We start from the raw sequence: 15779 nt of genomic DNA on the forward strand, positions 1-15779 counted from the left end.
AATAAAAACAAAATAATTAAAACATATAAAATAATTGATAAATATAAAATAATCAATATATAATCACACTTGAAAAATTCATAAAATTCATAAAAACAATCATTCAATAATAATAATACAAATTAGTACATTTACATTAATAAAATTAAAATCAAATTCACTATGTAACATTAAATTTATCAATTAATTAAAACAATTCAATAAAATCAATTGAAAAATCATAATTTGATACATCTTAAAAATACTCGAATCTTCGCTTTTATATATTATGGAAGTTGATAAATATATGTTAGCGAATACTAACTTTGTAGTAGAAATTTCATGAATGTAGGAAATAGCTGGATATATCCTATTTAATCTCAGGAGTGGCTCGACTGGGGACGTACCTCGACCTTACAGAAGATCACAGCTAAATAATACTGCTTAAAAGCAGTGTTGTGGTTCCGTCGTGAGTAAGGTGACCAGAACTCCTGAGGAGAGTATTGACCCAGTATCCCAAACGCGTTGCCGGTCCTATCCCCAATCTCCCCGGATCAGGAGCTCTGGTCACTTACTCGGTCACTCAATACAAGAATGACTGTGATATTTTGTAAGGTTGGCGTACTTGTCTATTCGGTCTGATTTAAGCAAGATATTTCACGCCGAGCCCAACCTCAATACAGATTAATTAAAATTGAAACCAAATCGAAATAGCCTTATTACTCGTCTAATTAAAATAATATGACGAAGGAACACGATAATAAACGCTTCACACTCAACGGCCTCCAGTAGAATTTTCTCCTGTGTTGGGGGTCCGGAAACACACACAATACAACGCCCAGACCACGACAAACATCTATATGGACTATAAAAATGTCTGTCGTGAGCGGGAATCGAACCCGCGACTGTCAGGGTAGCAGTTAAGTTCGCTGCGCCAACGCGTCGTCACAACACAAATACATGTCTCATGCCTTTCTAACTCGAATTCAATGATTAGCTTATATCTTAAGGTTGTAAATTAGTCGGCTTTGGTTTCGTTAGTTATTCAAAATTTTAAGAAATTATTATAACAATTAAAAAACAAAAAAAAAAAATCTTAAGAATAACTAATATAAAAGCAATTTCATTTTTAAAATTAACATTTATTTTTGTAATTGCCAGTTAAAAAAAAGGTTTTTGCTGACCGTTTTTTTTATTATTTTGAATTTTCTTACTACAGATTAAACTTTGTCAATAAATCGATACTAATATTATAAAGAGGAAAGATTTGTCTGTTTGTTTGCATTGAATAGGCTCCGAAACGACTGAACCGATTTGAAAAATTCTTTCACTGTTGGGAAGCTACACTGTCCGCGGGTGACATAAACTATATTGTATTTAAAAATAATAGGGAGTGAAAAAATATTTTTATTTTTTTTAAATACCTGTGCGAAGCCGGGCGGGCTGCTATTATATAATAATATAGAATAATAAAAATAACTTTACAGCAGTTTTAAGCATTGACGTAATTTGAAAAATTGAAAAATCGTCACTGTAAAAGAGGAAAATGTGTTCTATGAATTTGGAACTAAAATATATACATGTATTTACATCCGTCAATATCCGCAAACGCAAATTCGAAACCCACTCGAAGTGGTCACAGTAAATGAGTAAACATATCTCAGAAATCCTTGCGATGTATAAATAATTAAATATTATTTGACGATGTTTTTCCTCAATCCTCGCGTGAGATGAATTACAAATATAACGTCAGTAAATGTACTTTGTGTACAAGCGACATAGACATTTAACCACATGTACTATATACCTACTATTTCTAGCCATTTTTCTTTCTTGCTTCTTGAAGTAAAACTCCTTTTACCTGGGATTGTCTGGAAGAGATTGCTTAAAGCAATAAGACCGCCTTTGCATGCTGTCATTGTAACTACTTTTTGTTTAATTTTATTTCTGTTCTGTGGTTTTTTTTTTCTTTTTTTTTTTACTTCGTAAAAGTTTTTGATTATATGTATGCAAGAATAATAATAAATAAATAAATAAAACTTCTTTACGCGCGCTTGATTTGGGGAGTAAACGGTGGTTACGAAAAGTGTGATGGGGCGAGGCGAACGCAAGTTGATAGGGAGATATAAGTTAGTTGAAGCTAAAGAGTTTTCAGTGATTTAAAAAAAAAACTGCGGAGTTTCTCGCCGGTTCTGTTCTGTATTCCGAACCGGTGGTAGATTGGCTTTTTAAATATAGTTAAAATTTTAATTTTTAAAATGACGAATCGCTCGTTTCGACTATAATTTTGAAAGCTGTTTTTAATAAAGATATTTTTGATTTTGATTTTGATCTGAAAAATCAATAAAATTTGACTACAGATAAACGACTGCTTCAATTAAATAATTTGACCTGATTGATTTAAATTTCTAAAATTTTCAAACAGAGTAAATACTTAAATCTCGTGACAAACTTGTGTATCGTATAAATTGTGTTATAAAATTATATGTTATTAGTGTGTTTTATTATATTTAGTTAATTCCCGCCTGAGTCTGGGTGTGATATGTGTGTGTGGGTGGCTGATATTTGTATTTATATATTAGCTACCCGGACAGACTTCGTTTTCTGTCAAAAGTTAATAGTAAAAATTTTCTTAATTTTGTTTAGTATTACCTTCCACAAAAAAACAAATTAGCCGAATTGGTCGAGCCATTCTCGAGTTATGCGCTTAGCAACATTTATTTTTATTTATATAGATTTATATATGTATTATTTCTATGTGTATATATATAAAAAAAAATAGTTATATCAGCCGGCTGTTACCTATATAACACAAGCATTAAGTTGCTTACCATAGGAACAGACGACCGTGTGAATGTTATAAGATATTTAAAAAAATATTTAAAATCAGATTAAAATTACTTGTATAATTATTGACATAGTTATATCACTCCAGTCTACTGCATTATTTTTTTTTTTTCGTATTTTGAGCGAATTAACGTCACCTTGAATAAAAAAATATCTCTGTTCACAAGCAATTCAACACAATGGGTGTTTACGATAATTAAGCAATACAAACAATAAGTATATAGGGGAGAGTGGGGTAATTACGAACACTTAAGGGAAAACTGGAATTGAACAAAACCAGATTGAGTCACGAATGTCATTTATTAATTAACGTTTACTTTAACTAATCAACCTTAAGTTCTAATAAGCAACATACATAAATTTTCAATATAAAATAAAATTTTAATATGAAAACAAAACTATGGGGTTCGGGATTACCCCACAGTACGGGGGGTAATTACGGACATAATCTTATCATCAAATGTAAAACCTTTTGATGTACTTTCACCACTCGTACACTTTTCATGGACCCATAAATTACATTTTCAGCATTTTATCCAATCTTCATGTGGAGGATCTTCATTTTTTTCATCACAAACTAAGCAAAAATACTCAGTTTCTTTCACATCTACTTCTTTGGCTTTTTTTTTTGCGCGGCACGGCCTTTCATTAAATCTTCATCTTAATATTAGAATCTGCAAATGCTTGACAAACGCTTCACATCTTTCTTGGAACCTTTAGTGAAACTAGCAGCTTTCGCTACCTTTGATGTGCTCCTTATTTTTACTTCTTTCTTCTTTTTCTCCTAAAATTTTTTTCATATGACTACTGGTTTCTATAGCTGAATGTTTTCTCTTGAAAGATTTTTAATTTTTTAGTTATGATACTAGTAATTTTGTGGCACCTGAAACATTTACATAGTAGGTATAAATAAGTTAGTAAAGGTACGGGACTAAAAGCAAAGAAACATACAAACAAACTTCCACAAATGGACATAAACATGCTGGACATAAATTATAAAATAAAATACAATAATTCAATTGTTTAGGGATAATTACGAACGTTCAGGATTACCCCACTAAAATCGTCCGTCATCACCCAACAGACACAGTAACACAAAACTATATATTTTTTATCACGTGGCAAGTCCTTAAAAACATTCTTGAATTAGACGTTAATTAATATGTACGATTTTTTATTTTTGTGTTACCCACAATTAGGAATTCTAAACATTTTTGAATATCATATCAAAAATTGACCGCTCCAGCGGGATTCGAACCCGCGTCTTCGACATACCGTGTCGACGCTCTAGCCAATTAAGCTATGGAACGATATACTCGCTAGAGCGAAACTTTTGATATGATGATTTTTACTTTCGGTTTAAGCGAACCGTGGCGCCGTCTATAGTGAGTTCTTTACAGAGACTCGTAACTATTCAAAGTTTCATATTACAATGAAAATCTTTGACAGGAGACGACACCATGCTATTTTTAATATGTACGATTTTTATTTTTGTGTTACCCACAATTAGGAATTCTAAACATTTTTGAATATCATATCAAAAATTGACCGCTCCAGCGGGATTCGAACCCGCGTCTTCGACATACCGTGTCGACGCTCTAGCCAATTAAGCTATGGAACGATATACTCGCTAGAGCGAAACTTTTGATATGATGATTTTTACTTTCGGTTTAAGCGAACCGTGGCGCCGTCTATAGTGAGTTCTTTACAGAGACTCGTAACTATTCAAAGTTTCATATTACAATGAAAATCTTTGACAGGAGACGACACCATGCTATTTTTAATATGTACGATTTTTATTTTTGTGTTACCCACAATTAGGAATTCTAAACATTTTTGAATATCATATCAAAAATTGACCGCTCCAGCGGGATTCGAACCCGCGTCTTCGACATACCGTGTCGACGCTCTAGCCAATTAAGCTATGGAACGATATACTCGCTAGAGCGAAACTTTTGATATGATGATTTTTACTTTCGGTTTAAGCGAACCGTGGCGCCGTCTATAGTGAGTTCTTTACAGAGACTCGTAACTATTCAAAGTTTCATATTACAATGAAAATCTTTGACAGGAGACGACACCATGCTATTTTTAATATGTACGATTTTTATTTTTGTGTTACCCACAATTAGGAATTCTAAACATTTACAACAAACACGTCTCCTGTCAAAGATTTTCATTGTAATATGAAACTTTGAATAGTTACGAGTCTCTGTAAAGAACTCACTATAGACGGCGCCACGGTTCGCTTAAACCGAAAGTAAAAATCATCATATCAAAAGTTTCGCTCTAGCGAGTATATCGTTCCATAGCTTAATTGGCTAGAGCGTCGACACGGTATGTCGAAGACGCGGGTTCGAATCCCGCTGGAGCGGTCAATTTTTGATATGATATTCAAAAATGTTTAGAATTCCTAATTGTGGGTAACACAAAAATAAAAATCGTACATATTAAAAATAGCATGGTGTCGTCTCCTGTCAAAGATTTTCATTGTAATATGAAACTTTGAATAGTTACGAGTCTCTGTAAAGAACTCACTATAGACGGCGCCACGGTTCGCTTAAACCGAAAGTAAAAATCATCATATCAAAAGTTTCGCTCTAGCGAGTATATCGTTCCATAGCTTAATTGGCTAGAGCGTCGACACGGTATGTCGAAGACGCGGGTTCGAATCCCGCTGGAGCGGTCAATTTTTGATATGATATTCAAAAATGTTTAGAATTCCTAATTGTGGGTAACACAAAAATAAAAATCGTACATATTAAAAATAGCATGGTGTCGTCTCCTGTCAAAGATTTTCATTGTAATATGAAACTTTGAATAGTTACGAGTCTCTGTAAAGAACTCACTATAGACGGCGCCACGGTTCGCTTAAACCGAAAGTAAAAATCATCATATCAAAAGTTTCGCTCTGGCGAGTATATCGTTCCATAGCTTAATTGGCTAGAGCGTCGACACGGTATGTCGAAGACGCGGGTTCGAATCCCGCTGGAGCGGTCAATTTTTGATATGATATTCAAAAATGTTTAGAATTCCTAATTGTGGGTAACACAAAAATAAAAATCGTACATATTAAAAATAGCATGGTGTCGTCTCCTGTCAAAGATTTTCATTGTAATATGAAACTTTGAATAGTTACGAGTCTCTGTAAAGAACTCACTATAGACGGCGCCACGGTTCGCTTAAACCGAAAGTAAAAATCATCATATCAAAAGTTTCGCTCTAGCGAGTATATCGTTCCATAGCTTAATTGGCTAGAGCGTCGACACGGTATGTCGAAGACGCGGGTTCGAATCCCGCTGGAGCGGTCAATTTTTGATATGATATTCAAAAATGTTTAGACGTTAATTTATACAAACGATACCGAATTTTTATGTCACACCTAAAATATTTTACATCTATTCAATTTTAATCGAAAATTATATGAAATTGTCGAAAAAACAAAAAAGTAACATACCTTGTACACCGAGTGCGTTGTTGCTTCGCCACTCTTTGTTCCGCACTACGTTGAGGATAGATTCTCGATTTCATCACTCGAAATATCTTCTACCCTTTTCTAACATAGCCAAACGAACTGTTATAGCTAGCACATGCACCCCTTTGCGCTGTGGTGCAAGCCTTAGGTACTGCATCAGCATTTTGTCTCCAAAGAAGCAGTAGGGACGGGACCTCGCAGTCAGTCTGCTCGGATCCCTTATATCGGTCACCCATCTTTTTCCATACCAGTTCCCGTGTATTTTATTTTATTATTTTAAAAGAAATATTGTTCAAACCAAATAAATAAATTCTGTAATTTCTAAAAATCTTTTTTTAAAAAAACTGTTTATTCGGAACCCGTGTAACAAACGTTTCCGCGATTACCCCGCGTCCGTGATTACCCCACTCTCCCCTACTTATGTATTCGAATGAAATGGAAGTTCTTATTTCTAATATAATGTTAGGTTATTAAATATTACCAGCAATACCCGTGCGAATAATTCGCACTAAGTAAGTAAAATATTTACCGACCGTCAATCATGTTGACGATGTTTTAAAAAAAGGGGTCATAAATATAATTTTGATAATTAATTAATTTACAAAAACAAAAGCAAAAATAAATTTATTTGTAGGGATGCGGTAGAGCAAACAGTTATCTATAAAATGATATATAATTTATGTAGAGTAATTGTGAGTTTTTTTTAAAAATCAAACATAACCTTAGCGTATTATTATATATTAGTTGTGCCCGCGACTTCGTTCGCGTGGAATTTAACAAAAAGTTATTGTTCAGTTTGCAGAGTTATTCGAGTTATAAATAAATTTCTAAAACAAAAGTAGCCTAGGTCACTCCTTACTACATCAGTTATCTGACAGTGAAATTCCCGTCAAAATCGGTCCGGAGCCGAATAAGCCGGAGCAAACAGACGGACAGACAAAAATTGTAAAAAATATCATTTCGGTATATGTGCCGTGTATATATCCATTTGCATTTAGTAAAGCGGTTATTTATATTAGCGGTTATATATATTATATTTATGTAACAAATAGACAGTGCCATTATATCAAGTTGTTTATATGTGGCCCAGCGGCGAGCGCGCCGGAGCGCGGCCGCCTGCGCGCCGTGGTGGCGCGCTACCGCAGCGTGCTGGTGGACCCCGCGGAGTTCGCCTGCATGAAGGCCATCGTGCTCTTCAAGTCCGGTGACTACACGCGCTCACTTACTTGTATACATATATATGTGGACCCCGCGGCGAGCGCGCTACCGCAGCGTGCTGGTGGACCCCGCGGAGTTCGCCTGCATGAAGGCCATCGTGCTCTTCAAGTCCGGTGACTACACGCGCTCACTTACTTGTATACATATATATGTGGACCCCGCGGCGAGCGCGCTACCGCAGCGTGCTGGTGGACCCCGCGGAGTTCGCCTGCATGAAGGCCATCGTGCTCTTCAAGTCCGGTGACTACACGCGCTCACTTACTTGTATACATATATATGTGGACCCCGCGGCGAGCGCGCTACCGCAGCGTGCTGGTGGACCCCGCGGAGTTCGCCTGCATGAAGGCCATCGTGCTCTTCAAGTCCGGTGACTACACGCGCTCACTTACTTGTATACATATATATGTGGACCCCGCGGCGAGCGCGCTACCGCAGCGTGCTGGTGGACCCCGCGGAGTTCGCCTGCATGAAGGCCATCGTGCTCTTCAAGTCCGGTGACTACACGCGCTCACTTACTTGTATACATATATATGTGGACCCCGCGGCGAGCGCGCTACCGCAGCGTGCTGGTGGACCCCGCGGAGTTCGCCTGCATGAAGGCCATCGTGCTCTTCAAGTCCGGTGACTACACGCGCTCACTTACTTGTATACATATATATGTGGACCCCGCGGCGAGCGCGCTACCGCAGCGTGCTGGTGGACCCCGCGGAGTTCGCCTGCATGAAGGCCATCGTGCTCTTCAAGTCCGGTGACTACACGCGCTCACTTACTTGTATACATATATATGTGGACCCCGCGGCGAGCGCGCTACCGCAGCGTGCTGGTGGACCCCGCGGAGTTCGCCTGCATGAAGGCCATCGTGCTCTTCAAGTCCGGTGACTACACGCGCTCACTTACTTGTATACATATATATGTGGACCCCGCGGCGAGCGCGCTACCGCAGCGTGCTGGTGGACCCCGCGGAGTTCGCCTGCATGAAGGCCATCGTGCTCTTCAAGTCCGGTGACTACACGCGCTCACTTACTTGTATACATATATATGTGGACCCCGCGGCGAGCGCGCTACCGCAGCGTGCTGGTGGACCCCGCGGAGTTCGCCTGCATGAAGGCCATCGTGCTCTTCAAGTCCGGTGACTACACGCGCTCACTTACTTGTATACATATATATGTGGACCCCGCGGCGAGCGCGCTACCGCAGCGTGCTGGTGGACCCCGCGGAGTTCGCCTGCATGAAGGCCATCGTGCTCTTCAAGTCCGGTGACTACACGCGCTCACTTACTTGTATACATATATATGTGGACCCCGCGGCGAGCGCGCTACCGCAGCGTGCTGGTGGACCCCGCGGAGTTCGCCTGCATGAAGGCCATCGTGCTCTTCAAGTCCGGTGACTACACGCGCTCACTTACTTGTATACATATATATGTGGACCCCGCGGCGAGCGCGCTACCGCAGCGTGCTGGTGGACCCCGCGGAGTTCGCCTGCATGAAGGCCATCGTGCTCTTCAAGTCCGGTGACTACACGCGCTCACTTACTTGTATACATATATATGTGGACCCCGCGGCGAGCGCGCTACCGCAGCGTGCTGGTGGACCCCGCGGAGTTCGCCTGCATGAAGGCCATCGTGCTCTTCAAGTCCGGTGACTACACGCGCTCACTTACTTGTATACATATATATGTGGACCCCGCGGCGAGCGCGCTACCGCAGCGTGCTGGTGGACCCCGCGGAGTTCGCCTGCATGAAGGCCATCGTGCTCTTCAAGTCCGGTGACTACACGCGCTCACTTACTTGTATACATATATATGTGGACCCCGCGGCGAGCGCGCTACCGCAGCGTGCTGGTGGACCCCGCGGAGTTCGCCTGCATGAAGGCCATCGTGCTCTTCAAGTCCGGTGACTACACGCGCTCACTTACTTGTATACATATATATGTGGACCCCGCGGCGAGCGCGCTACCGCAGCGTGCTGGTGGACCCCGCGGAGTTCGCCTGCATGAAGGCCATCGTGCTCTTCAAGTCCGGTGACTACACGCGCTCACTTACTTGTATACATATATATGTGGACCCCGCGGCGAGCGCGCTACCGCAGCGTGCTGGTGGACCCCGCGGAGTTCGCCTGCATGAAGGCCATCGTGCTCTTCAAGTCCGGTGACTACACGCGCTCACTTACTTGTATACATATATATGTGGACCCCGCGGCGAGCGCGCTACCGCAGCGTGCTGGTGGACCCCGCGGAGTTCGCCTGCATGAAGGCCATCGTGCTCTTCAAGTCCGGTGACTACACGCGCTCACTTACTTGTATACATATATATGTGGACCCCGCGGCGAGCGCGCTACCGCAGCGTGCTGGTGGACCCCGCGGAGTTCGCCTGCATGAAGGCCATCGTGCTCTTCAAGTCCGGTGACTACACGCGCTCACTTACTTGTATACATATATATGTGGACCCCGCGGCGAGCGCGCTACCGCAGCGTGCTGGTGGACCCCGCGGAGTTCGCCTGCATGAAGGCCATCGTGCTCTTCAAGTCCGGTGACTACACGCGCTCACTTACTTGTATACATATATATGTGGACCCCGCGGCGAGCGCGCTACCGCAGCGTGCTGGTGGACCCCGCGGAGTTCGCCTGCATGAAGGCCATCGTGCTCTTCAAGTCCGGTGACTACACGCGCTCACTTACTTGTATACATATATATGTGGACCCCGCGGCGAGCGCGCTACCGCAGCGTGCTGGTGGACCCCGCGGAGTTCGCCTGCATGAAGGCCATCGTGCTCTTCAAGTCCGGTGACTACACGCGCTCACTTACTTGTATACATATATATGTGGACCCCGCGGCGAGCGCGCTACCGCAGCGTGCTGGTGGACCCCGCGGAGTTCGCCTGCATGAAGGCCATCGTGCTCTTCAAGTCCGGTGACTACACGCGCTCACTTACTTGTATACATATATATGTGGACCCCGCGGCGAGCGCGCTACCGCAGCGTGCTGGTGGACCCCGCGGAGTTCGCCTGCATGAAGGCCATCGTGCTCTTCAAGTCCGGTGACTACACGCGCTCACTTACTTGTATACATATATATGTGGACCCCGCGGCGAGCGCGCTACCGCAGCGTGCTGGTGGACCCCGCGGAGTTCGCCTGCATGAAGGCCATCGTGCTCTTCAAGTCCGGTGACTACACGCGCTCACTTACTTGTATACATATATATGTGGACCCCGCGGCGAGCGCGCTACCGCAGCGTGCTGGTGGACCCCGCGGAGTTCGCCTGCATGAAGGCCATCGTGCTCTTCAAGTCCGGTGACTACACGCGCTCACTTACTTGTATACATATATATGTGGACCCCGCGGCGAGCGCGCTACCGCAGCGTGCTGGTGGACCCCGCGGAGTTCGCCTGCATGAAGGCCATCGTGCTCTTCAAGTCCGGTGACTACACGCGCTCACTTACTTGTATACATATATATGTGGACCCCGCGGCGAGCGCGCTACCGCAGCGTGCTGGTGGACCCCGCGGAGTTCGCCTGCATGAAGGCCATCGTGCTCTTCAAGTCCGGTGACTACACGCGCTCACTTACTTGTATACATATATATGTGGACCCCGCGGCGAGCGCGCTACCGCAGCGTGCTGGTGGACCCCGCGGAGTTCGCCTGCATGAAGGCCATCGTGCTCTTCAAGTCCGGTGACTACACGCGCTCACTTACTTGTATACATATATATGTGGACCCCGCGGCGAGCGCGCTACCGCAGCGTGCTGGTGGACCCCGCGGAGTTCGCCTGCATGAAGGCCATCGTGCTCTTCAAGTCCGGTGACTACACGCGCTCACTTACTTGTATACATATATATGTGGACCCCGCGGCGAGCGCGCTACCGCAGCGTGCTGGTGGACCCCGCGGAGTTCGCCTGCATGAAGGCCATCGTGCTCTTCAAGTCCGGTGACTACACGCGCTCACTTACTTGTATACATATATATGTGGACCCCGCGGCGAGCGCGCTACCGCAGCGTGCTGGTGGACCCCGCGGAGTTCGCCTGCATGAAGGCCATCGTGCTCTTCAAGTCCGGTGACTACACGCGCTCACTTACTTGTATACATATATATGTGGACCCCGCGGCGAGCGCGCTACCGCAGCGTGCTGGTGGACCCCGCGGAGTTCGCCTGCATGAAGGCCATCGTGCTCTTCAAGTCCGGTGACTACACGCGCTCACTTACTTGTATACATATATATGTGGACCCCGCGGCGAGCGCGCTACCGCAGCGTGCTGGTGGACCCCGCGGAGTTCGCCTGCATGAAGGCCATCGTGCTCTTCAAGTCCGGTGACTACACGCGCTCACTTACTTGTATACATATATATGTGGACCCCGCGGCGAGCGCGCTACCGCAGCGTGCTGGTGGACCCCGCGGAGTTCGCCTGCATGAAGGCCATCGTGCTCTTCAAGTCCGGTGACTACACGCGCTCACTTACTTGTATACATATATATGTGGACCCCGCGGCGAGCGCGCTACCGCAGCGTGCTGGTGGACCCCGCGGAGTTCGCCTGCATGAAGGCCATCGTGCTCTTCAAGTCCGGTGACTACACGCGCTCACTTACTTGTATACATATATATGTGGACCCCGCGGCGAGCGCGCTACCGCAGCGTGCTGGTGGACCCCGCGGAGTTCGCCTGCATGAAGGCCATCGTGCTCTTCAAGTCCGGTGACTACACGCGCTCACTTACTTGTATACATATATATGTGGACCCCGCGGCGAGCGCGCTACCGCAGCGTGCTGGTGGACCCCGCGGAGTTCGCCTGCATGAAGGCCATCGTGCTCTTCAAGTCCGGTGACTACACGCGCTCACTTACTTGTATACATATATATGTGGACCCCGCGGCGAGCGCGCTACCGCAGCGTGCTGGTGGACCCCGCGGAGTTCGCCTGCATGAAGGCCATCGTGCTCTTCAAGTCCGGTGACTACACGCGCTCACTTACTTGTATACATATATATGTGGACCCCGCGGCGAGCGCGCTACCGCAGCGTGCTGGTGGACCCCGCGGAGTTCGCCTGCATGAAGGCCATCGTGCTCTTCAAGTCCGGTGACTACACGCGCTCACTTACTTGTATACATATATATGTGGACCCCGCGGCGAGCGCGCTACCGCAGCGTGCTGGTGGACCCCGCGGAGTTCGCCTGCATGAAGGCCATCGTGCTCTTCAAGTCCGGTGACTACACGCGCTCACTTACTTGTATACATATATATGTGGACCCCGCGGCGAGCGCGCTACCGCAGCGTGCTGGTGGACCCCGCGGAGTTCGCCTGCATGAAGGCCATCGTGCTCTTCAAGTCCGGTGACTACACGCGCTCACTTACTTGTATACATATATATGTGGACCCCGCGGCGAGCGCGCTACCGCAGCGTGCTGGTGGACCCCGCGGAGTTCGCCTGCATGAAGGCCATCGTGCTCTTCAAGTCCGGTGACTACACGCGCTCACTTACTTGTATACATATATATGTGGACCCCGCGGCGAGCGCGCTACCGCAGCGTGCTGGTGGACCCCGCGGAGTTCGCCTGCATGAAGGCCATCGTGCTCTTCAAGTCCGGTGACTACACGCGCTCACTTACTTGTATACATATATATGTGGACCCCGCGGCGAGCGCGCTACCGCAGCGTGCTGGTGGACCCCGCGGAGTTCGCCTGCATGAAGGCCATCGTGCTCTTCAAGTCCGGTGACTACACGCGCTCACTTACTTGTATACATATATATGTGGACCCCGCGGCGAGCGCGCTACCGCAGCGTGCTGGTGGACCCCGCGGAGTTCGCCTGCATGAAGGCCATCGTGCTCTTCAAGTCCGGTGACTACACGCGCTCACTGTTCATTGCACTCAAATCACGCACGCTCCACTTAGGGAGTTGGTGAATGCGTAACGAGGGCGTTACGAAATGTGTGATCTGGCGAGGCGAACGGAGCGAGAGAGATGCGAGCACATTTTCTTTCTTTCTTTCTCTCATACGTTTCGTACATCTCGGGCAGAGCGCAGGCCTATTGTGCAGTTATGTAGTTTAAAGCACAGTCATTTTTCTATTCGATACGTCTAAGTCAGCCAACAAGCATATAGTTTACCTGATGATAAGCGATTACCGTAGCTTATAAACGTCTACAACACCAGAAGCATCGCAAGCCTGTTGCCGACCCTATCGTAAATTCCCCCATTTTGAGCTTTTGGTCACCTTACTCACCAACAGGAACATAAAACAGTATTCTTTAGCGGTGATCTTCTGTAAGGTCGAGGTATTGCCCCAGTCGGGCTGCTTCAAATTTTGAAAAGGAAATTTCCTGCTGTGTCCTACCTCAGTTAAATTTTCCATTACTCGGTATAGAAATCCATGTAAGAGGAAGAGAACTTAATCCACCACGCTGATCTACTACGGTTTCACTGATATATTCCCTACCATAAGTAACAATCGCTATCACATATGATAAAAACCGGTACCTACAGCTTAACGTGCTGACAACGTGGAAACAGATTTTGTCCAAACTCAATTATCTATCACAAACGGGAATCGAACTCACTGAATACTATATAACGTCTCATCATTAAGTAACAGGATATTATGTTTGTTCTCAAGTAAATTAGAATCATCAGCATTTTTATATTATTAAGAAACATACTTACAAGCTACACAATAGAGTTATAATCATTTGTATTATCTTTTCCTTGTTATTCTTATGTATTATTTCCTTTGTGTTTGTCTTACAAAAACATTGATAAACTTATGTAAACAAATCCTAATCTATTCTACTAAAATATTAACAAGTTTTTATTTACAACGAAACAAAGTTATTATTACAATATACGTATATATATATATATATTGTTTTTTATGCTGTTAAAATAATATTTCTTTGCACGAGTTGAAGAAAAACAAAACAAAGTAAAAATTAGATGTTAAGAAAATAAAATTAAATTTGATTTATATTTGTAAAATGATAAATTATAATGGATTCGATATAACGATAAGTTAATTATTAACATACATTATTATATTTGTAAATTTCATATAAAGTGAAATAAATTATTTTTAAATGATTGTTTCAAAACGACGCTAATAATTAGTTCGTTGTTATTGTTATTATTGTAATTTAGACAAGTTTTATAAAATTATTAATTTTTTTGTGATCTTAATCGAACATAATCCAAAATTTGTATATAATTTTGCACGAAAATCACAAATAAATTAAATTTTAGCATAATAAACAATTCGAAATTATGGAGAAATATAAATAGATATTTAATATATTCTTGCTAAGTACACATTACTCATAATTAAGCAACAAACAATGGTCGATTCAAGCATTGTATGTAAAAAATACTAAACAGTTAGATAATTTATAATTGCTTTTTTTTCAGAAACACGAGGTCTAAAAGACCCCCTCCAGATAGAAAACCTCCAAGACCAAGCGCAGGTAATGTTAATGACGCATGCGAGAACAGCCCACGGCGCCGCCCCAGCAAGGTTCGGCAGGTTACTCCTCTTACTTCCCCTTCTGCGGGTAGTCACTCCCCAGCAACTAGAAAGGGAGTTTTTCTCCAAAACAATAGGACAAACGCCCATGGAAAAGGTTCTGGCTGATATGTACAAAAACTGATCCGGCTTGAAGGACCATTTTTTTGTATTATAACTTTAATTTTTAGTTGAAGTTTGTTTTTGAAGTATTGTAAATATAGAATAGGAGTAGGTGTAGAATATAGTATTACTATATACTAATTAGTATTTGTATTTGTATTCTAGAATATTCTAAGTTTTAAATCACATTTAAAGGCCTAGTAAAATACATTTGCAACAAGATTATATCAACAAATTTAATATGTATAACAAAATACGAGTAAGTAAATGAAATATGTAAAAATGTATTATCTAAAGAGTCGACATGTAAAACAGTTTAATTTATGCTTTAACGCTTATCCTTTGTATAAATGATATTAGCATTAAATGTACATAAATGTAGTTATAATTATTGATATTCCAATAAATAAATTACAATAGTTTTTCAATAATATAATAACGTTTGAATCAATTTGAAACTAGTTTAAGTCATTAAAGAGGATCTTTCCTTCTTTCTTATTTACTTTTTAATATTCAACATAGAAAAAAATATTATGTTTTACAATAGTATGACGCACACAAGCAGAAAATAAAAATAAAAAGGTTAAAAAGTCTAGGTTATACTCAGTTCTGACTCAGTTTGATACTTGAAAAATAATTTTATGATATTTTTATATTG

At 43.1% G+C, this 15779-nt stretch overlaps 1 protein-coding gene across 1 annotated transcript in view; it reads left to right on the plus strand.

Moving 5' to 3' along the window:
* Window positions 1–15557, plus strand: part of LOC123664607 (photoreceptor-specific nuclear receptor-like) — a 62759-nt gene extending 47202 nt beyond the window's left edge. The window contains 2 exon segments of the mRNA XM_045599124.1: window positions 7392–7505; window positions 14905–15557. Coding sequence (XP_045455080.1) covers window positions 7392–7505; window positions 14905–15143 — 353 coding nt within the window. The 3' untranslated portion in view covers window positions 15144–15557.
* Window positions 15558–15779: the final 222 nt, after the last annotated feature.

Source organism: Melitaea cinxia, chromosome 22 (genome assembly GCF_905220565.1).
Source record: "Melitaea cinxia chromosome 22, ilMelCinx1.1, whole genome shotgun sequence".
NCBI classification, from domain to species: Eukaryota; Metazoa; Arthropoda; class Insecta; order Lepidoptera; family Nymphalidae; genus Melitaea; species Melitaea cinxia.